This window comes from Myxine glutinosa, chromosome 7, assembly GCF_964187855.1.
Source record: "Myxine glutinosa chromosome 7, kmMyxGlut1.1, whole genome shotgun sequence".
NCBI classification, from domain to species: Eukaryota; Metazoa; Chordata; class Myxini; order Myxiniformes; family Myxinidae; genus Myxine; species Myxine glutinosa.
This window is the reverse complement of record NC_136267.1, coordinates 121,747,890-121,772,111: the sequence shown is the minus strand read 5'-3', so window position 1 is coordinate 121,772,111 and position 24,222 is coordinate 121,747,890. Positions and strand designations below refer to the sequence as shown.

Below are 24,222 nucleotides of genomic sequence, written 5' to 3'. Positions count from 1 at the left end.
TCAACAGCACCACCCCACCACCAATCGGTGCAGTCACCATTGTTCATTGGAATAAAAATAAATTCGACAACCCCTAACCCTGCAGGTGTCTCTTGCTCTTCTTGTGGTGCACTTGGTGTTAATTAACAGTGGTTCACCTTTATGGCATAGGTGCCACGTTGACCCATAGGTCCATCCCCGGGTGGTGCTTGGCCGCAAACGAACTGCGGTCCATTGTGGGTGGCCACAAACATTGCGGTCCATATGGTGTATCGATCCCGGCAGCAAACAGCGAAAGGGCAGGCCCACAACTGCGCAGCCAGCACCTCTCTCTCCTCTCTCTCTACCCCAAAGCCAGATCCTCGGAGGTGGGAGACAAAAGAAGAAACAAGTGAGTAAGGTGGTAAGGGCGCAAAAGTGCACGCAATGTAAGGTGATGCACACTGGGGGCACATGGGAACCAGGTGAGACAGGTACGTTCCTATCGTACGCCCCCCCCCCCACCAGGTAACCTACATGGCCTCTCCCTTACCCCTTACTGTATCCACACAACACAACACTACCCATAAACATCTACTTTACAAATCAACAAACATCCCTACTGTCTTCCCCGTTCCTCCCATATACCAAATTCGTCTTCTCTCCCTCCTAACCAATCAAATTTGCCATTTTCAACTCTCATCAAAATTTGCCATCTCCAACTCAACATCATAATTTGCCATCACCAATTCATCATCAGTCCCTCCTAGGGAGGGAGAGATGGAATCACTCCAATGTCTCATCCACGTCGTGATGCGTCTCACAAATCCACACAGCGATTCATCTCCTGCAACAAAACAAAGAAAACACAGGTGTGGAGTCATCATCATCACAGGTAAGTGGCTGCGTATGGTGCGACAGGTTCATCAATCCTAACTATTTCCTAAATGACTTTAACAACTTTACACTACCCGGGGTCTTTCTCCGGCCAAACCATTGGCCCTCTTACACTATGGGTTCTAAAAAACCAATTCCCATTGGCCAAACTGTGGTGCTTTTCAATTTGGGGTCTCACTCCCCCGATTCATCTCCCGGTGCCCTCGTACAATTTCTGGGCTGCGACGTGTACCTCTCCCAGTGGGTCTACCCACCTGCACACCTCCACCACTGCAGTTGCCTCCGAGCTTACCTGCTCCTTACCCTAACCTAACTACCTGGGGAAGGCCCTCTGGCTCTCTCCCCACTCCGTGCCCTCTCTGGCACTGGGCTGCCCGATCCACACCCGGGATCCTCAGGCACCCACTCACAACTACCGGCTCCCAGAGCCCACCTGCGGCCTCACCTGGCCGACATCCTCACAGTGGTGGAGTGCCCAACCAACTACACGCACTAACAGGCTACACGCCCAGCCATTTCCACAACACTAATGCACCCATTCACAACACCATTCTGCAACCGCACCACAAATGCCAATATCCAACCACAATTTACCTGCACCCTCTACCTAACACTTACACTACCCGCCCCGGGTATCCGTGATGGGGGTCCACTCTTCCCCCATTCACACCTTCACACCATGCACACCACTCCGTACCACTTACTCCAACTCTCTCCACACACCTGTATTTGCACACCTGTGCTCTCACACCTGGTGCCACCGGCACCCTTCTCTCCCCAAGCGCATTCGCGCTGATCCACACACTCACTACTCATACACTGCTCCACACACCTGTCCAGTTGCACACCTGTGCAATCACACCTGTTCCATCCTCACACACACGGCATCATCTCAGCTAACTACTCCCTTCTGAAACTTGCGCTTCCCAGTCGTCCCTTTAAACTATTGCGCTCCCTCGTCATTATCATCCACACTAATCTACCTGCGTCCCTACTACAGGTATCAGTCACTAACTAAACTTATCGTCACCTAATGTCAATCTCTTCTAGATCCCTATCATTATCCTAACCCACCCGGGCTAGTTTTCACTGCCATACACCCCATAAGCTATTGCGCATTTGCCCCCACCATGGGAAGGGTGGCAGGGATGCCATCCCACCACATCGGGGGTCTCTCACTACCAATTTTGCACATCAAATTTCAACAAATTAAAAATTTGCCAATCACTGCCCATCATCTGCCAATCACTACTGCCAATCCCTTGCCAATCATCAAATTTTGTTTTTCTCTAATTTTGGGGCCAAAACACTAACCTCATCACCCAGTCTACTCACTACTGCCTCTCGGTGCGCCAATTCCTGTCCAAAGCCCGGCTTCGTAAAGCCAAGCAATGGATGCTGGTTGTTTTGTGCCTGCGGCTGGATGCGTCCGGCATTCGGGACAGGGACGGGGGCTTACCCGGGCCGAGATCCCACGCACCCCCTCGGCGTGGAGCCATCCAATGTCCCGATCTCGACCTGCCGGCACGTCTCCACAAAACGTGGTCGCCATGACGACCCTTCCTATCCAGCTGCCCGCTCCACCTAGTGGAGCCTGGACGCGGCCGTTCAAAGCGAGGCCCGGCACGCACCGAGGGCCCGCTTCGGCTAAAAGTCGCTCTAACCTCTAACCCGTGTAACGTCGATGCTTCACCTGCATGCTTACACCCCGCAGCCCGTTCCTTGCTCACACATCCAGCCGTGCCCATGCTCCTCTTACCTTTCCTTACACACCCAGGTACCCTCATTCCACTCACAGCCTTGGTCACACACCTGACCACCGAACACTTTGGCACACATTCGTTGGTAGCACACCTCACCAACACACTTCTTCGCGCCCCCTCCTCGGTCACCTCCTCTGTGACAATCACAGGTGTGCTCTCATTCGCACACCCAACCACATGCCTCACCACTAATTCCAGCGTGCATTCCCACTCACGCTCTACCATTCCAGGTGTGCATCCTTCCATCCCAGGTGTACATCCTCGCTCACCTGTCACAACTAACTCACTCTCCTTGTCACTCTCACTACTTTCACCTCCATTCCTGACAGAGCACTCACCCTTACTCTTGACAGCGCACTCTTTCCTCATGCACCTGTCCATCACACACCTTTCTCGCGCACACTCTCCCGTTACACCCTCTGTAACACTCACCACAGGTGGACACTCTTCCTTACTTCTGACAGCGCACTCTTTCCTCATGCACCTGTCCGTCACACACCTTTCTCGCGCACACTCCTGCGCACACTCTCCCGTCACACCCTCTGTAACACTTACCACACCGCGCTTCCATGTGCTCCCTCGCACACGCGCTACGACCGACTCACTCTCGCCAGCACCCTCACTACTCCTTGGCACGCACTTTTTCCTCACACACCCCAGAGTCGGACTTTCTCGCACACCTCATCTTTCGCACACCAGACCTGTCGCACACTTCACCAACGGCCTCTCACGAACACCCGGGTCCATCTCGACCCCCAAGCTCCTTAAATCCCCTGGCGCATCATACGCACGACCATATTGGTCACCACTTACACCGGGTCCTCTTCCTCTTCGCTTCTCCTCCATCACCTGCGAATCCCTCATCCGGTTAATGAGCACATCATCACGATCCAAACACAGACTTTGGACCAATTCTTTTATCTCCTCTTTTATCTCTTTCTTATCCCCTCTCCGTCGCTTCTTAATTTCACTCATCCCTTCTTCCACTTCTTCTAATTTGTGCTTCACCTCTTTTATTCCCCGGTACGTCTCCTCAAGCTCGTCCTCCAAGGCTACCTTGACCGTTTCCAGGTGCGTCCTCACCTGCCGGTCCTTCGTCTCCATTACCTCTACCACCTCGTCCAACCTCGTTGTCAGTCCCTCACGTACCATCTGACATTCCCTCTTTGTCGCTATCAAGTCGTTTTTTATGTCGTTTTGTGTCGCTTTCAACCCTCCTAATACCGCAGTGTTCCTTTGAACCTGCTCCACTAACTCCGTCTGTCCCACCGTCAGCTGCTCCACCTCCTGCGTCAGGTCCTCTATGCCCCCTTGTAACTTTACAGTCCCCTTTCTCACCTCCTTCTCCATGTGCTCCTTACAGTGCCTCACCTCCTCGCGCACTCCTCCGACCTCCTCACTCACTCCTCTTCTGATCTCCTCTCCCATCACTTGCATCTCCTGCCCAGATGCCACCCTCATCTGCTCCATTTCCTCCCTGTGAGCATCCAGTTTGGTTTCTACCCCCATTCTGACCCCCTCTATCTGCTGCTCCATTTGTTTAACTTCCCTTTCCGCTTGGTCCCTCATGTCCCTCAATTTGCCTTCCATACTGTTTTCTAACCCCTCTAACCCATTTTTCACTCCCTCTATCTGATTCTCCTGGGCAGCCATTCTGTTTTCTACCCCCGTTAACCCCTCCTGTATTTCCCCTAATCTATTGTCCAATTTCCCAAATTTCATGTCTAATCCCTTAAAATTATTGTCTAATCCCTTAAAATTATTGTCTAATCCCTCACTGGTACCCCTCGCTTCGTCCCTCATTACCCCCATTTGGCCCTCCAATCGCTCACCCTGAGCATCCATCCGGTTCCCCATTACCCCCAATTGCTCACTCTGAGCATCCATCCGGTTCCCCATTACCCCCATTTGGTTTCCCAACCGCTCACTATCAGCCCTCATTCCCACCATTTGTTCCATAAGGGCCCTCATTTGCAGGAGGAAAAGGTTCGAATCCACCAGGGGCGCTGCCGCGGGCGTGGACGCCGTGGCCACCTCGTGCGTGACAACGCTATTTTGCGACCCTGCCGCCCTCACTGCTTCGCTCTCCTCGCGTCCCTCAATTTGGTCCTGGACCGACCCTGCTTCACTCTCCCCTACCGGACCCCAGCCGTCTTGATCCGCCATAGCGCGACTTTCAAAATTCGAGTTTCGTAACACCAATCCAAATTTTGCTGTTATAATTTCGTCGAGCGCAGTAACCGCGCTCCGGCTCGATTTTCCCTCCCAAAATTTGGGCCTAACTAATTTAGTCCCGGGTCCGAATCTCACTCCTCGACACCAATTGTTACAGACACGACTTTGATGTTAAGGTGGGCCGAGCGGAATGGCCGTCGTGTCCACACAAATTACCCGATTGTACTCGAACGTTGACGAAGCCGCGCGATGCTGGCTCAATAAGAAAAAGAAGACACCCGGCTGGATTACAATAACACAATACGACACCAGGGGTTCAGTTCTCAAGACCTCCGGAGGAGGTTATATTAAGGCGGAAGGTTAGATTACAACTACAAGAGGGACAGCATAGAAAGACAAGCACTTAGACACACTCTTATATTAACCCCGGACAGACGACAGACAAACGGGACAAGGCTGACTCACACGGGGGTTGATGAAAAGGACAGCGGGTATCGATGGCTCAAGGTGCACTCTTGGCTCAAAGCAGGGTCCAGTACGGTCCGGTTCGGTCCAAAGATGCGGGGAGGTATCGTCGCGCTGGGGGTGGCGGTGGCTTCCTCTGCTCTCCGTAGTTCAGGCGCATCTGACCTCACATCCGGCGCGGGGCCGCGTATATCCGGCGGGGAGTGACACGCCCTCGGCTCGTTAGCTCCGCCTCGTGGAATCGGCACGTTGCTTCTCATTGGGTGCGTGCGGGGGGTTTACCAGGCTCCGCCCTTGACGAGGAGCTGACAAGGAGCCCCTTCGTGGTAACCCCGTGGAGCGCATGGTCTGGAGCTAATCGAGCCGGTGGGAGGACGCATCCTCCCCCGCTCCGCCGCCATCTCCTCTGTTGTTGTTGTAATTGTTGTTGTAGTTGTTGTTATTGTTGTTGTTTGGGGAAGAAGATGGGAGGAGGTATGGGAAAGGTCCTAAACTCACTACTGATGCCATATAATCACATTCTGGTGCAACGAAGAGTCATAATTAATGGAGACGAGGCCTTAACTGACATAGAATAAGAATAGCTAGGAAGATGTCCGAAAGTTGTCTACGTGTGGTGCGGTGGACCTGGGCACGACATTTAATGGGGGAATAAGGGGAAGGTCGGCTCTACTGATTGTTATTTACATGCAATGGGACTAGGGAATGGGGGATTGGGGAAAGTTGGGGAGTATTGGAGAAAATAGGGGAATATTTACAAGCGGATATGGAGGCCAAATTCCATATTCGCAACAATATATATATATACATATACATATATATACACATACTCCAGACGAACATACACACACACGGGATGGTAGCTGGTAGGGGGGAAGGTCCAGGTAGATGGTTCCAGGTAGGTCGACTCCGTCCAGGCTCCGGTTCCGCGGGCGAAGAATGGCAGGCAGCCTGTGCTACATGGTTTTACACTGCCAACCTACCAATTACTGCTGTGGCTGTTAAAGCACCACTTGTTTGATGCAAATTGACATGCTGACCATCTTTTCTGATAGAAGAGGAAGTGGATGATTAAGGTAAGCTTTACCATATTCATGACAAATGAGCTACAGCCTGCAATTTGTTTACTTTTACCTACATGCCCACCACACCTGCAGTCGGATGAGTTTCCGACGAAGTTCATCCCGTTGCAATGTTGCTCGCTTTCCCTCATCCTGAAGACGACTCAGGTCACGTTCTGCACGGGCCAGCTGTTTGCGCAGCCTCTCATTTTCCTGCCACGCGTTTGACTCCCGGAGACGCACGGCATTCAGCTCATCTTGTTGGGCCCTCACGTGCTCTCGAGATTCTGACAAACACTCCTGGGAAACAAAATATATAGGGAAGAGAATTTACAGTGGTGAAGATTATTTTGTACCTAAGCTCATCCTGAACTTTTCCATGAGCATCAATAAGTGAAAATATACAGAACGTAACATAACATTCTGAGAAGTAAAAAAACGTTACGGAAGAACATATAAGGAGAACCATGATGTGTCATCGAATTTAATTGCAAAATATTTCCCATTCCATTCCACAATACAAGCAAATTGAGTTGAGGACATCTGTGCTGACAGCTTCACATGAGAATGGAAACGGCTACACCCTGTGTACAACACCTTTCTCTACCATACCCATGTAAAAGCAAAAAGAGGAACTACTGTTGTAATGATTTATTCACGCAAAATGAGTGAACCTCAAGCCGATGAGTGTGCTTGTCCAGAAGCTGCTGCACACTGTGATTTTCTTCACGTGCCGCAGCAACCACGGCCTGCTCTGCCTGTCTGGTCAATTCTCCCCGCAACTCCAACACCGCCTTACTCAATGCCTGCAAAACAGCACTGCCATCATTCACAGACCCGCCGGCTCCATCCACAAAAAAGCACAACAATCCTGAGATTTTGTTTGAGAACAAAGACAAAGATTTTGTTTCAGTCAGGTCAGTATTTTGGGACTGCCACTGGTAACATGTAACCCAGTGCTACCTGCCGCAAGGTCAGGTTGTTGGCGACGAAACCGACACCGCTCACTGAGTTTGCTAGTGGGAAGGGTGGCTGTGATACCCTGCCAGGACCAAAACCAACACCTGACAAAGGGCAGATGAGCTCCCAAAAGGGAGTCAATGGCCATACAGTAAGGAGAGGGTGTCTCCCCAAAAACACCCATTCGGTTTGGACCGGTTCGAGTAATATCAAAGACTTTAGAAGTGATGGCAGTGATGGCACTTTCCCCAAGCTCAGTGGCTGTGTCAAGTGTTTATCAATGTGTGTATGTGCATGTATGTGTGTGTGTGTATATATATATATATATATATATATATATATATATATATATATACATATATATACATATATATATATATATATATATATATATATATATATATATATATATATATATATATATATATATATATATTTTGTTACGGCCTGCGGATAAGGATGTTGGTTTGCCGAGCGGATGGCACCGCGGCCTAACAGTTACCCCGATTAACCCGATCACCGAACGTTGGCCGGATCGCGCCACAGCTATTCAATATGGAAAAGACAAAAGCAACACGGATGTGAAGAAGAAGAAGAAGACAAAAAAAGGTTGGAAATACGAATATAATTTATTTGCTATTTACAAGCTCAAAAAAACCAAGGAGAAGGAAAGATAAGAAAATAATTTACAGAAGATTTTAGACACAGTGCAACCTAGCTTATACAAACTTAATTAAATACCCAGGGACAAAACAAACAGAACAAACTCACGTACACAAGAAGGATGGAAAGGCAGGAGGTGGATGGCTGGAGGGAGAGGAAAGTCCAAGGGGTCCTGCAGCACGATCGGCGCGTTTGGCAGCCGCCGTTCCTTCACGGCCCTGCTCAAAACCGCCGTCCAGGCCCCAAGCGGCTGTTGAGTGTTGTTGCTGCTGTGGCCGCCGCTCCTGCTGCTGCTGTGGACGTCGCGTGCTTTGCCAGGACTACAACAGGCTTTGTGCTTCCCTGGATGATGATCTCCTTAATGTTCTCTATGTTCTTTTGCTCACATGCCAGCCTTGGACTCTGTTCGGAAAAGCACCAGCTCAGGAACAAACATCGGTCCACTTGATCAGCCGTTGCTGTGTACAAAGCTTCCTTGGGTGATCTCAATGTACTCTCGCAGTTGGTTCTCTTACAGTTGGTTCTCTCTGGATGATCTTTTTACACAACTCAGCAACTACTCCCCTCTACAACGTCCTTGCGCGCACGCTTTTATAGCGCCTCCGGCGATCAAGCCGCCGGCCTTCAGGACACGCCCATCGGTGTGCTCACTTCGGCCCTGATTGGTCGGCACGGCCCTCTAGCTCCGCCCTTGATGACGATGGGCGGGCACGCCTTTCTTCCCCGACCCGAGCACATGTTCAATGGTGGTTTTGGAGGGGATTTAATTTGCAATCGAGGCTTGGCAATGATGAAAGGGGAAATGGAGGTTTTGGGAATGGGATGATGAATGAAGGGAATCTATCTATTTCACTTGGTGCAATGGAGTGTCATCTTAATGGGAGACAAGGCCTTACCCTAATACACATAATAAAGATATAACTATCAACCAGGGGGAAATCTATGATTGGCTGACGTGTATGCTTTATGGACTAATTATGGGACGCCCTTTGACCTTTTTACATAACGGAGGTATTTACAAGGAATCATTACATTTTACAGAGGGTGATATTTACAACAATTTACTATACAATACAACACAATAAAAAAACACAAACCTCATATCTGCAACAATATATATATATATATGTATATATATATATATATATATATATATATATATATATATATATATATATATGTATATATATATATATATATATGTATATATATATATATATATGTATATATATATATATATATGTATATATATATATATATATATGTATATATATATATATATATGTATATATATATATATATATGTATATATATATATATATATGTATATATATATATATATATATATATATATATATATATATATATATATATATATATATATATATATATATATATATATATATATATATACAGTGATCCCTCGTTTATCGCGGGGGTTACGTTCCAGAACCCCCCGCGATAGACGAAAATCCGCGAAGTAGCGACCATATTTTTATTTTATTACTTATATATATTTTAAAGCTTTATGACCCTCCCCACACTCTTATTAACCTTTCCCACACTCTTATTAACCTTTCCCACACTCTTATTAACCTTTCTCACACTCTTATTAACCTTTCCCATACTCTTATAAACACTTCCTATACTCTTAAACACTTTTTACACTCTTAAACATACGTAATTTTAACAACATATAAAATTCTAATGGGTACTCACGATTGAAGATACTGTAGCGACCCATGGTTTCCCCAAGCAAGACCAGCATCAGAATCTCCTTGCTCCAGCCGGTGACGTCACCGGCGGGGATCCCCGGTGCCAGAGTGGCTGGTCACGTGACCGCCAAAGCGTGCCGCGCGTGCGGGTATAATCAGCTACACCTGTTGATCACGTGACCGCCGAAGCACGCCACGCTTGAGAGGCGTGGCTTTCGGTTTCTGGTTGTGCTTTATAATGCAGCCCGATAAATGGGCTTTTCAGTGTTCCCGAGTTGGTTTTGAGAATAAATATCTTCTCGGACGAGTTTGTGTCTTGCCCGTCATTTCGTCCGTATCAAGCAAGAGCCCCGGCTCTTCAATACTACAACTTGCGTGATGAAGATGATGATGAATTAGCTGTGCAGTACTGATGACGATGAAGGTGATGACGATGATGAATGTACTGCACAGCCAGAAAGAGCATTACAGTTACCCATTACGTGGGTAACTAGCGCAAATGGAAGCTGCCGCATCTGCGTTTTCCATACGCACGACTCTGTCTCTTTGTCTACTGTTCTACTGTACACTATGTACAGTATTTTATTTCTTGTAATATGTTTTAATTACTGTATTTTTCTTATTTTTTTACGTTTTAAAATTTTTTAGGCTAGTAAATGCTTATTTTACCACAAAAATATTTAAAATAATAGTATATAAAAATACATTTATACCGCAAAATCCCGCGATATAGCGAAAAATCGGCGATATAATTTTACATATACTAGCGAGAAAAACCCGCGATGTACCGAAGCCGCGAAAAGTGAACCGCGATATAGCGAGGGATGACTGTATATATATATATTTCTATATATATATATATTTCTATATATATATATATATATATATATATATATATATATATATATATATATATATATATATATGACAGCTCCATTATGGGCCTTAGACAATGCATTAAAAAAAATGTCCAGCGTGGCGTTTGAAGAAGACCAAGGAAGACATATACCAAGCTAAGATGTACATACCAAGTGCTCTATAAAATTATTAAAAGGAACTTGTACAACAAGTTGGCAGGATTCACAAAAATAAGTCCCAGTGCCATTTTAATTTTAAAAAAACAAGACCAAAAGTCTAACAGCGGCGTAGCCGGGCTTGTAAAATATTATAAACCACAAACACACATGATTAGCTTTTTAAACAGTCGCTAATGCTGTCTATAACATTAAACAAAGAAATTTGGAGGAATCCAGACATCCGTGAGGTAAGTTTTACTTACAGAACTGAGAGAAGATCTACTGTAATCCATATACTATACCCCACAATGGTTGGGGGTGGGCTCATTTACCAAGCAGCTAGCTAGCATTTGCCAAGCCAGCCGTTCCTTAACGGTTTGGAATGGAGTGCTTGCTCGAATGCTTAAACCACCTGGCGATCTCTCTGCAATAAACTTGGTAAATGAACATACACCCAATGTTCTTGAGACACGACCATAGATTGACTGTAATCGATATACCCCAAAGAGGAATGACCCTTTCTGCAGCTCCCGTAGCGAGCGGGGCAAATTAAAATGTCGGTCGGTAGAGTCAGCTGTCATAATGACATCATAAACGTAATGACATAACGGACACAAACTGCCGCTACTTTAATATGTAGAACATAATATATTTTAACCTGCAGTACGTTTACAGTCACTTCGAAGGGATTAGTGTTATGATTAGATTTACTATAATATTAACATTACATTACCATTATTTCGAAAATGATTTTACCATCAAAAAACCGAGGTGAATTCCTTACTTCCTCCGTTATTAATATTAGTGCCGAACACCGCCCATCACTGATCATGAACCATACACCGCTTCAATCCATCAACCTTCCATTCATGACATTGGGATTAAAGTATTATGGTTATATTTACTATATTATTATAATTATTATGAAAACGATACTACTGAAACGATACACTACTGTATTAAGAAACCTGGGATTAATTTGTCCGAAGTGATCCAAAGGTGAGTCATAACGCCTAAGGCCTAGACCAGTGGTTCTTAACCTTCTTAAAGGTGCCGAACCCCAACGAAACCCACCAAACACTCGCGGAACCCCTCAAATTTGACCAAAAAATTAAGAAGAATTGCATCTTAATGCGTTTTCTGTTCTTCTTTTCGGGAGGCGATCTGGGAAATGTGTGGTTTTGTTTTGACAAGGGCCACCCTTAAATCATTTTCGCATGCAAGCCTGCTCCTTTTCTTTGTTTTAATGTCCACCAGTTTCGAAAACGCATGCTCGCAGAGATACGTTGTAACGAACGGCGTGAGGATCTCAAGGGCAATTTTAGCGATGTGAGGATACCCTTCCATTTGGCGGCACCAAAGCGTTGAGAGCGTTGTCGAAGAGTTGTTGTTGAGTCTGGCTCTGCTGAAGTTCTATGAGGTCGTCGTGGTATTGGTCGTTGACATCTGCCGTTGCAACGTCTAAAGTAAACGGCTGCCGCACCCATGCTGGGTATTGCTCTTGGTCGGGGAAGTAGCCGTCGAATGACTTTCCCAGCTCATCCAAGTGCATGGCAATCGCTTGCTTCATCTCCCCCGGTACAGCAGTGCCTCCAACTTCAGACTCATCTTCGATCCCGCTCACGCACTCATCCAGTCGCGAAAAGTTTACGAAGTTGTCGTTCTCTGTTCGCCGACTCCACAACGGTAACTTCTATCAGAAAGCGCTCAGCCTTTCTTCAGATTCGATGACTTTCACTCCACCGCCCTGCATCTGGCAATTGAGATGATTGAGTGCATCGAAGATGTCAGCCAAGTACGCTAAGGCAGGATGAACTCTGACTCTTGGAAGTGCGTTGCATGGCAATGCTGGTGTTCTCGCAAAAACAGGGCTAATTCTACACGCAAGGCAAAAACACGGCTCACTAACTTCCCTCGTGATAACCATCGAACGTTAGAGTGGTAGAGAAGGACTTCGAATTCAGAGCCGATTTCATTGCACAGCTCTTTGAAGATGCGATGATTCAGAGCACGGCTTCGCACGTAATTCACAGTTTCAACGACGATTTTCAGAACATTGGCCAGTTTTGGAGGCAGGGTTTTTTATGCCAGTGCGTGTCTGTGCAGGACGCAGTGCGTGACGATGATGTGTGGTGCATCGGCCTTCACCAGCGCTCCAAAACCGCAGTTGCATCCCAGCATGGCTGGAGCTCCGTCCGAGCAAACTGCAGACACCATGTTCCACGAGAGGCCATTGCTTCTGAAGAAGTCGTCCACAAGCTTCTTCACGCCAGCTGCCTTCGTCGTTGTTGTGAGAGGCTTGCAGAACAGAAAGTCTTCCTTGATCTCGTCTCCTTTGACAAAACGCACAAATAAGATGAGCTGGCGCAAATTCGAAACGTCGGTTGTCTCGTCGATGAGATTGTTTGGTCATGTGTTGAGGAAGGATGAAAGTGACTGGTTGAGAAGAGTGATGGAAATGAATGTAGAAGGAAGTAGAGGACGGGGAAGACCGAGAAAGACTTGGCTAAAGATGGTGGAAGAAGAAATGCGGGCAAGGGGGTTAACAAGGAGAGATGCAGAAAATAGGGCAAAATGGAGAAGATTGTCATGGGGACCGCAAGGCTAACCCCCGCTCTTGCAGGGAAAATGGCTTTAAAATACCTGTTGTTGTTTGATGTTGGTGGTCTCGTCGAGTTGAAGGCTGAATTTCGTCAGGCTCGCGACTAAATCTGCAACTACCTGGGCGAGGATGTCATCGCTGACGTCGTCGATTCTGCATCTGATGGTGTCATTTGAGAGTGGAACGAGAGACAACTTGTTTTCAGCAGCTTTTCCCAGCATGATGTTGGCCATCTTCAACGTGGCCGGTTTGATGAGTGTCTCGCCAACAGTGTGCGGTTTGCCCTGCTTTGCGATCAGGTATCTTACCTGATCAGGATGCGATCAGGATCACGTATTCCTGATCAGGATCAGGAAGTATGCAACTTCATACGATGCGGTGAGGATCGGTTTGTCAATTGGAACGAAGCCGAGAGTGGGCAAGGTAGTACTTGCATCGAATCAGACTCTCTTCAATTTGAATTCATCCAGCGTTGCGTCTTTGTACTGCCCCTCGCCATGCAGTTTTTTGAAGTGTTCCCGTAGTTTTGCTGGTGCTAGGCTGGAGTTGCTCAACTTGACATTGCAAAGCATGCATTGAGGACGCTGACTTCCGTCCCGTTCCGTCAAACACGTGAACCCGTACCGCACGTAATCCTCCGACCACTTCCTTTTTTCGCTCGACACACTGCAAAAAAAAAGAAAAAAAGTAACAAACTGATCTTGATTGAGTTCGGGCAAATAATTATATGACAAAAATTTAAAAAGGAACATGCTTAAATATAATCAGTACCCCTCTGAAAACTGAGAAATTTTAACGAAGAAAGCATAACTTATAGTTACGATGACGGGATTTATTATCTACTCAACTCTATGTCACCTCCAAATCCCATTATAATATTACATAGAAAACTGCGAATTGTTAGTTTGAATTGCAACCAAAGGAGTTATATCACCTCCACCTAATTTTCTGAGTAATTCAATCATATTTTATAATCACCATCCACTTTTGACTTTAATATAACTCTGAACCCGCCCTGCATATCCACAAACATTTCCAACTTACTTTACAATTAATCAGTAACTCCAAAGGAAGGTGCGACCAATGACGCACGACACACGGCAAGCTAATCGAGGCTATTCACTGGAATTTCCGAACACCTGCAAAGTCCAAAATCCAGTAAGTAAGTAAGCAAGTAAGCACCATCAACAGAATAATTAGCAAGTTGCTCATTGATTCAACTTACTACAGTCAGTGTGAATCAACTTATCTTAAACACAGACCAGAGAAACCATGAATGGGATGGGAATACAATTACAAATAACAATTCCATTCGTTCGTAACATACATAGCAAAATAATAATAATATTAATAATAAGCGTAATTACACATGGATTCAAAATTGATACAAAAAAAAAAATTGCAATGCGTTTCGGAGGACCTCCGCCGAACCCCTGAGACTCGCTCACTGAACCGCTGGGGTTCGGTCGAACCCAGGTTAAGAACCACGGGCCTAGACGTACCGTTTTGTTGCAAGAGACGTAATGCCGATGCTTTCGATATTTGATGGTCATTTTAACAATCGGTTTGTTTGTGTTTCACACTGAATGAAAAACATAAAGGTAGAGCATGGCAATTGTGATATATGACAGGTTCGACGATATGTTTGGCATGAACGGCATATAAATCAAAATGGCGGAGTGTGGAGAGACAGCTGCCATACCGCCATAATGACATCAGACGTAATCACATAACCCTGTCATGTGACTAGATCCTCAGCTCTGATTGGTATACGTTTGAGGGGACATACATACATACATACATACATACATACGGACAGACAAACACTGTTCTAGACGGCTCTGCCCGATGTGCTATGCCGTAAAAAAAAAAAAACACATTTAATCGTCAGTTTATTAGGCTAAACAAATGAAATAAACCTTTCAATTTCATTCCAAGTTGGCTCACAAGCAATCCCTGCTCTTTCCATGAATGCATACCTTCTGTTGTTTCTCCTTGATGGTCAGCTGCTTCTTGAGTTGCTCGACCAAGGTGTGAACCCTTGCTGCTTCTTCTTGAATGGGGACTTCGTGCTGTTGCTGCTGCTGTTCTTGTAGGAGCTTCAGCTCTTTCTCCCTTATTGCCAACTCCGACTCGCTTGTCCTTGCACGCCTCTCCAGTCGCTCTAGCTCCGCTGTGTGATGCTGCTCAAGCTGTCTGCATCAGGCCCGAGCCAAACATATGTGTTAACTTGGAGCATCGGTATTACTAAACAAACATGGCAGTTTAATCTGGATGGACACCTAATTACATGAATAAAGATATGCATTTATGCAGTGACAAAGGCTTTAAATCACATGCAGCAATTTCAATAGATCATTCTTCATTGGGGAGAAACAAAGCCTCAAAACCTGCAAGTCCTAATGATGAAAATGTGAGTTGTAAAATAACGTTTTAAAGAGGACCTGTTGACCAACTCTGCTTCCTCCCGTGCTTGCTCAAGCTCATGTTCGGCGCATGCCCTGGCAACCTTCAGCTCCTCGGACAGACCGACAGCTGTTTCCTCACGTGCTGCGAGTGCCGTCTGGAGCTCAGAAAGCCGGCTTGTAGGCTCAATGCTTGTGGAAGGACCAGGGATCTTCTGCATGAAATTCTGCACAACAGGAAACCCATGTGCCAAGCAGTATTGGTACCAACATTTTGAGCAGTACCCTTCTGATTTACGCAGAGACCTATCAACCATGATAGGTCTGAGCAGATTTGTAATAACTAGAGCTTCCAGGGAAGCAGAACTCAACTGAACGTCGTTTCAGAGCTGAAAACAATATGGTGGCCTATGGTGGCCATTTTGTGACGGATCGGGTTGGAATGCAATAGCAACCTACCTTGTGTGGTAAGGGTTAAACATTCTACGTTTGATCAAAATTTGTTAATATTTGTGGACGCTAGAGTGTTAACGTCGTTTTCATGACCAAAAACAAAATGGTCGCCTCAGTCCGCCATTTTTCAACGGATCGGGCTGAAATGTAATACCAACCTGGTCCTTGGGGTAAGGATGCTGCATGTCAAGTTTGATCAGAATCGGTTGATATTTGTGGACGCTGGAGTGTTAACGTCGAAAAGTTAACGGATGACAGACGACGACGACGACAGACGACGGACACCGGAGGGTTCAGTATGTGATGAACTCAACTGGATGGTAGTCCAGTTGAGTTAACAAGTACAATGTGTCCATAATGAAATTAAAGATTTGTATTTTAAATAACTTTCACTAAAATATTCCAAATTTAAAAAAACAACTTGATACATTAAACTTCAGCACATCATTGCGCTTGTCCTTCCTATTCTTGCTTGGTTTTTTTCCACATTGAGACAATGTGATCTTGACCACTTGTTGATTAGATGTTTGACTGCAGGGTGGTGTGAAGAGACCCCAATGGGTGGTGGTTGTTCAGCACCGTTTGAGCAGGAAGATGGCATAATGGGACACGCTTGTTCTCTCTTTCTTCCTCTAAAATCCCTTTTTATATTGGGGTGAGGCCGACTGGTACTGATCTGCAGCTCCGATCTCTCGACAATACTCTATCACCCAGCCACTCCCCATCCACCTCCACCTTTCTGACGTGCTTCTGCTTCTAAAATCAGCACCAACTTTAAAAAAGCAGTTTACACAAGTCATCGTGACATCATCGAATTTGGATTGCCATTTCCTCGTGGGCAAAAGAGCGCACACTGAGGAGGCAGTTGCACAAGTCCTTGGAGCTTTTGGAAGATCTCCAAAAAATAATCATGGTGGGAATCTTTACAGCCGAACATGTTTGTAGATTCAGTTCATAAGATGTTGGAAGAAGCAAACCTGAATCGGTGCATTTCTATTGAAACGTGCCTAAATGCTCTTTCTCACTTTCCACGACGCATGAAAGGAGTGAACCAAGAAAATGATCGGTACATCCAATTAACTTACAAGCCTTCAAATCACTTTACAGCGTAACTTGATAATTACCAAATCCAGTTCATGATTTGTCATTCAAATCCTTTTACATTTGCATGAGTTTTTATTATGGAGGATATGTGTTCACCCCTGTCTGTTTGTCTGTCTCTCTGTCTGCGAGGAAGCTATCTCAACACATTATGGATGGTTTATGACAAAAATTAGTTGTAAGAGTTGGTTAGGTGACAAGAACAAGCCGATTAGATTTTGGTTAAGGTCCAGATGCAGATCCGCCCTATCAGTGCAATACAAAAAGTAAACTGGTCAGCCTGGCAGAGGTATGCATTCTACCAAGTAAATGGTTTAGTTTCATATGAGACAACCTGTATTTTCAAATATTGGTTGAGGTGATTGCAGTGTCGGAACTGGACCGACCAACGAGAATGGCAGAATCGAGTGTGGTTGCGGAAAGACATCGGGTCGATGACCGAGGCCCAAAAAGAAGAGCAGCTGGGGTGGGGCGTTTACAAGGCTGTGAAAGATCGACATTTGCAGACACGGTGCAGGCGATCTCATCGCTGCTGTCAGCGCTCCGTGTGCCCTGGCTGAGCTCCGTGTGCCCTTTAATTTTTTTTATTTGGCGAAATACAGTAATGTACTGCATAAATGAAAATTTTAAAATAGGCGAAACACAGCAATGGACTGCATAAATGTAGATTTTAAAATAAGCGAAACACAGTAATGTACTGCATAAATGTACATTTTAAAATATGCGAAACACAGTAATGTACTGCATAAATGTAGATTTTAAAATAAGCGAAACACAGTAATGTACTGCATAAATGTACATTTTAAAATAGGCGAAACACAGTAATGTACTGCATAAATGTAGATTTTAAAATAGGTGAAATACAGTAATGTACTGCATAAATGTAGATTTTAAAATAGGTGAAACAGTAATGTACTGCATAAATGTAGATTTTAAAATAGGTGAAACAGTAATGTAGTGCATAAATGTAGATTTTAAAATATGCGAAACACAGTAATGTACTGCATAAATGTAGATTTTCAAATAGGCGAAACACAGTAATGTAGTGCATAAATGTCGATTTTAAAATAGGTGAAACACAGTAATGTACTGCATAAATGTAGATTTTAAAATAGGTGAAACACAGTAATGTACTGCATAAATGTAGATTTTAAAATAGGTGAAACACAGTAATGTACTGCATAAATGTAGATTTTAAAATAGGTGAAACACAGTAATGTACTGCATAAATGTAGATTTTAAAATAGGTGAAACACAGTAATGTACTGCATAAATGTAGATTTTAAAATAGGTGAAACACAGTTATGAACTGCATAAATGTCGATTTTAAAATAGGTGAAACACAGTAATGTACTGCATAAATGTAGATTTTAAAATAGGTGAAACACAGTAATGTACTGCATAAATGTAGATTTTAAAATAGGCGAAACACAGTAATGTACTGCATAAATGTAGATTTTAAAATAGGTGAAACACAGTAATGTACTGCATAAATGTAGATTTTAAAATAGGTGAAACACAGTAATGTACTGCATAAATGTAGATTTTAAAATAGGCGAAATACAGTAATGTACTGCATAAATGTAGATTTTAAAATAGGTGAAACGCAGTAATGTACTGCATAAATGTAGATTTTAAAATAGGTGAAATGCAGTAATGTACTGCATAAATGTAGATTTTAAAATAGGCGAAATACAGTAATGTACTGCATAAATGTAGATTTTAAAATAGGCGAAACAGTTTTGTACTGCATAAATGTAGATTTTAAAATAGGTGAAACACAGTAATGTACTGCATAAATGTAGATTTTAAAATAGGTGAAACACAGTAATGTACTGCATAAATGTAGATTTTAAAATAGGTGAAACACAGTAATGTACTGCATAAATGTAGATTTTAAAATAGGTGAAACACAGTAATGTACTGCATAAATGTAGATTTTAAAATAGGCGAAACACAGTAATGAACTGCATAAATGTCGATTTTAAAATAGGTGAAACACAGTAATGTACTGCATAAATGTAGATTTTAAAATAGGTGAAACAGTAATGTACTGCATAAATGTAGATTTTAAAATAGGTGAAACACAGTAATGTACTGCATAAATGTAGATTTTAAAATAGGTTAAACAGTAATGTACTGCATAAATGTAGATTTTAAAATTGGCGAAACACAGTAATGTACTGCATAAATGTCGATTTTAAAATAGGCGAAATACAGTAATGTACTGCATAAATGTAGATTTTAAAATAGGTGAAACACAGTAATGTACTGCATAAATGTAGATTTTAAAATAGGCAAAACACAGTAATGTACTGCATAAATGTAGATTTTAAAATAGGCGAAACACAGTAATGTACTGCATAAATGTAGATTTTAAAATAGGCGAAACACAGTAATGTACTGCATAAATGTCGATTTTAAAATAGGTGAAACACAGTAATGTACTGCATAAATGTAGATTTTAAAATAGGTGAAACACAGTAATGTACTGCATAAATGTAGATTTTAAAATAGGCGAAACACAGTAATGTACTGCATAAATGTAGATTTAAAAATAGGTGAAACACAGTAATGTACTGCATAAATGTAGATTTTAAAATAGGCGAAACACAGTAATGTACTGCATAAATGTAGATTTTAAAATAGGCGAAACACAGTAATGTACTGCATAAATGTAGATTTTAAAATAGGCGAAACACAGTAATGTACTGCATAAATGTCGATTTTAAAATAGGCGAAACACAGTAATGTACTGCATAAATGTAGATTTTAAAATAGGTGAAACACAGTAATGTACTGCATAAATGTAGATTTTAAAATAGGTGAAACACAGTAATGTACTGCATAAATGTCGATTTTAAAATAGGCGAAATACAGTAATGTACTGCATAAATGTCGATTTTAAAATAGGCGAAATACAGTAATGTACTGCATAAATGTCGATTTAAAAATGGGTGAAACACAGTAATGTACTGCATAAATGTCGATTTAAAAATGGGTGCAATACTGTATATATGTACCTTGTGAACCATATACATGAAAATGATCATCATGGGCCCAATGGCCCTACAAAGATCAATATTGATGATGATGATGATGATGATGATGATGATGATGAGGTATACTCAAGTGCGTATATGCAAGAGATGCTAAAATCACAAAAAAATGCAGAAACACCTGTACTGTTTCCTGGAATCTGCTGAAAGCCGCATCGGCCTGCGTGTCCAACTGGTGCTGAAGGGCTGCCGTGTGTGTGGCCTGCTGTTGTCGCTCAGCTTCATGATCCTACCAAAGACAATCCACATAAATCTGTCTTATCTGCAGGCACTCACTTGTGGACATCTAGATATGCTTTGATAGAAGTAATGACAGACTTCTTTTGACAGACTTGACAGACTGACAGACATATATGACAGACTTCTAGACAGAGACTTCTAGACAGAAGTAATGCTTTGGGTGAGTACAATGACTACATTCCAAGGTCTTGCCTCAAACCTTTTTGAACAACAAACGAGTTTGGCATTTGCTTTTTCCTGTTGTATTACTGCATATATTTTCTCATGGTAAATTAAAAGGTTCCCACTCAATCTGTCTTTATGCTGCTCAAATGTACCTCACGCTCACGCTGCAGCAAATGCTGGTACTTTGCCAGCAGTTGCTCCTTGTGCTGCAAACGAGAACGCAAGACCGTGAGCTCCTGAACGGCCACCCGCTCCTCTTGGCTGGCCTGCACGGTTACCGCAGCACCCTGGACCTGTGTTGAACTTTCCACAGAGGCTGGCAATCGCATCCGTAGCTCATTTACAAGACGGTCTCGAGAGAGCAACCCGGCCTCGGCTTTCCGCAATGCCTCATCCTTGTTTTTCAGCCTCTGTGCAGAGAATGTGGCAGGATCTGGGTTTATGACTTGGGCAAGGTAAAGGTAATAACAAAGTCTGAACACGAGCCACACTGATGTGGCTAAACTCAAACTGATATGGTTTACACACTCCTGTGAGACTGTTAGATTTATTATATACCTGCTCCAGAAGCTTGCTGATCGTCTGTGCCTCCGCAATGGCATGGACATGCTGCCACACCTGTTGCAGCACCTGCTCAAGTTGCTGCGCCAAAGGGAGGTTAGAATCTGGCAATCTGCCCATCACTTCCTCAAACTGCAATAAAACACCATATTACTCATATATAGACTAAGTGAGATATTCCAATGAACTGCTAATTCACAAAACGTTTGCCTTGGAGTGCCAACAAGGCTTGTAGAGACTCACACATAGCATTGGTTCTGTGAGACCATGGGAGCTTTGCTGGATGCATATACATGACTAGTTTGTGAAAACCAAAATAAAATTTGTATATCATATCATTCTCATCACAATCATACGAAAATACACAATTTTAGTAACCCTAAATTAGCCATATATTAGCCAATCTGTGAAAAAATTTAAAAGAAGCTAGTTTCAACTGATTTTGGTGGGTATGGGTATGGACAACTTCCAAAAAAAAGTAAGGAGGGATAGGGGTTGGGGAAACCTTTTTATTAGAGGTCAAAGGTCATTGACCTCTGCCTAAATCATATAAAATTGTATTTCAGCAACAAAATATGGTATATAGATGATCTTGGTGTCAAAATGCACAGGATTACGAAAGAAGATGACATAAGATAATTATTGACCCTTGGGACCAAATCCTGACCTCTGAAAATGAGGTCAAAGGTCAAAAAAGCTGTTTTATCACTAAAATGTCATATTTATAACAGGAAAATTACCATATTATATAAAAATGAGCAAAAAAAAAACCGAAGAGGTTAATTTCAACTTACGTGGTGGATATGGGGGTTATTATTTATTCCAAGAGCAGAGGGGGAGGGGGAAATTACCTTTCTTGGGATCAAATGTCATTGACCCTAGACTAAAACACTATATATTGCATGAATGAAGTCTTTGTTTTGTCTTTGTTTCAGGAGTGATTACTGAGAAAACCTAGCTAGCCTACATGTACCTTGACTACCCCAGTGCAGTGAGATGTCCCAAAAGTTCCCTGAGGCCTTTGGAACAATACTGTAAAATAACAAAATTACCAGGATGGATATATGTGAAATATGTAGTGAGGACTTTTCAGAAGCAGGAAAGCTACAGAGCTGGAAGAGCTTCAGCGATTGGAATCACACAACACGCTACAGCGATGAGCAATTTTCTGGACAATTTTCTGACCAGACAATCGAAGAGACACTCATGCGGAAAGCCAAGTCAAATGGAGGCTTAACAAGAGGAAGAATGCGCAACGAGAGCTCTGTGAAAGTATGGGCTGGTACGTTTTCACATCTCAAGCTTCTGGGGGACCTGATGGAAGAAATGATTGGTGGAAAGCGGAGTAAGAGGACCCACACAGACCTTGGGGCAAAGCGTCTAGAGAAAGACAGCCAGTACGTCCAGTTGATTTCTGCATGGTTTTCAACTCATAACCCCTTCATAGAGGTTAGTATAGATCTGTTTCATTTACTGATAGTAGCACAGAAATCATTCCACATTTCAGTTACTATTTGTGGAACATTTACTTATCATCTTAGCTATGTAAAATAATATTTCATTTTTCATTTCAGGTAAAAGACCCCAACACCATTACTTCGCTGTCTAGTGGAGTAATAACTACCGACAAGTCAATTGTCAACTGTGATGATGCAGTGAGGATAGGCCATGAAATGCAAAAGGATCTTGATAATGAGTCACCGGTTAAGAGCATGAAGACAGCAAAGAAATGCAAAAATCTGGCTGAACTTCAGAAGAAAGTAAAGGTAGGCGACAAGAGGATCTACATCGAAAAGACCCTTCTTTTCAATAGACTGATTTTCATGGCAGAGAGAGATGAAGGGATCGAACACATGTTCAAATTTGAGCTAACCCCGGTCCCAACATCCCTCTTCACAATGGATCGCATGATGAGAAAACCCAAAAAGCATGAATTTGGCAAGATGCTCAAGGAAACAGCTACAATACTTGACGTGGACATAAACAGCAAGATGCATGTTGTTGATGGAGGGTGGCTACTTCATCAGGTAAAGTGGTCCAGCGGTGCAACCATCAAGACTATAGTTGATACATATGTCAGATATGTTGACAACAAATTCAAGGATGCTACTGTAGTGTTTGATGGCTACGGGGAGGAATCATCAACGAAAGACCATGAACATATGCGGCGGATGGCTGGGAAGAAGGTTTCTCCGGACATGAGGGTCACACCGGAATTGACTATATCATGTGACAGAGAGGTTTTCCTGGCAAATGAGAAGAACAAAGGAGCCTTAATCATGATGATATCTGCAGAGATGGCAAGCCACAATATCACTGTACGCCAAGCAAAAGATGATGGTGACACGCTGATTGTTAGGTCTGCAATGGACTTGGTCGCAAGTGTTAAATCCCCAGTTGTTGTTGTCGCCCAGGACACTGATATTTTGATATTGCTCTGCTATCATAGGCCTATCCACTGTACTAATTTCTATTTACAAGCAGATTTTGGTGGTCTTTACGACATCTCTAGCATACACATCGGAGACAAAGAAGAGTTCCTCTTCAAGTATGGCTGGTCTGGAAACGACACTGTTTCATGCATTCATGGACATACCAAATGTGCTCTCTACAAATGCAGATTTCCTGCCAGTGTCATTACTGCATTCACAAGTCCCACTTCAACCGACTCCATAATTCGAACAGCTGGATTAAAAGCCATGCAGATCACATATGGCTGTGGGGATACTCCCCTAGAAAAGTCTCGCTACATGAAGTTCAAGAAGCAAGCAGCCAAGGGCAAAATCGATCCTGACCGCCTACCACCAACGGAAGATGCAACAGCTCAACATTCCCTTCGTGTCCATATTCAAGTTGTGGTATGGAAGCATCTTGACACCTCTATTCTTGATCCCAAAGGAAGAGGATGGGAGTTAGATTCCAACAGAAAACTCAGACCAAAAATGCTATCTGTTGGTATCGCG

General features: G+C 43.6%; 1 protein-coding gene across 6 annotated transcripts in view; it reads right to left on the bottom strand.

Moving 5' to 3' along the window:
• The window catches only part of CEP290 (centrosomal protein 290), a 164,983-nt gene that overhangs the window by 37,220 nt on the left and 103,541 nt on the right, over window positions 1-24,222 (bottom strand). For all 6 annotated transcript variants that reach the window (XR_013624171.1, XM_078782227.1, XM_078782229.1 and 3 more), the window contains exons 33-39: window positions 21,257-21,391; window positions 20,851-21,108; window positions 20,415-20,522; window positions 15,720-15,907; window positions 15,255-15,471; window positions 6,994-7,125; window positions 6,410-6,619 (exon numbers count right to left, since the gene is read on the bottom strand). Coding sequence is in view for 5 of the 6 variants with exons in the window: in XM_078782227.1 (XP_078638353.1) it covers window positions 6,410-6,619; window positions 6,994-7,125; window positions 15,255-15,471; window positions 15,720-15,907; window positions 20,415-20,522; window positions 20,851-21,108; window positions 21,257-21,391 (1,248 nt within the window). In the remaining variant the exon portion in view is untranslated. The remainder of the gene's footprint in view (window positions 1-6,409; window positions 6,620-6,993; window positions 7,126-15,254; window positions 15,472-15,719; window positions 15,908-20,414; window positions 20,523-20,850; window positions 21,109-21,256; window positions 21,392-24,222) is intronic.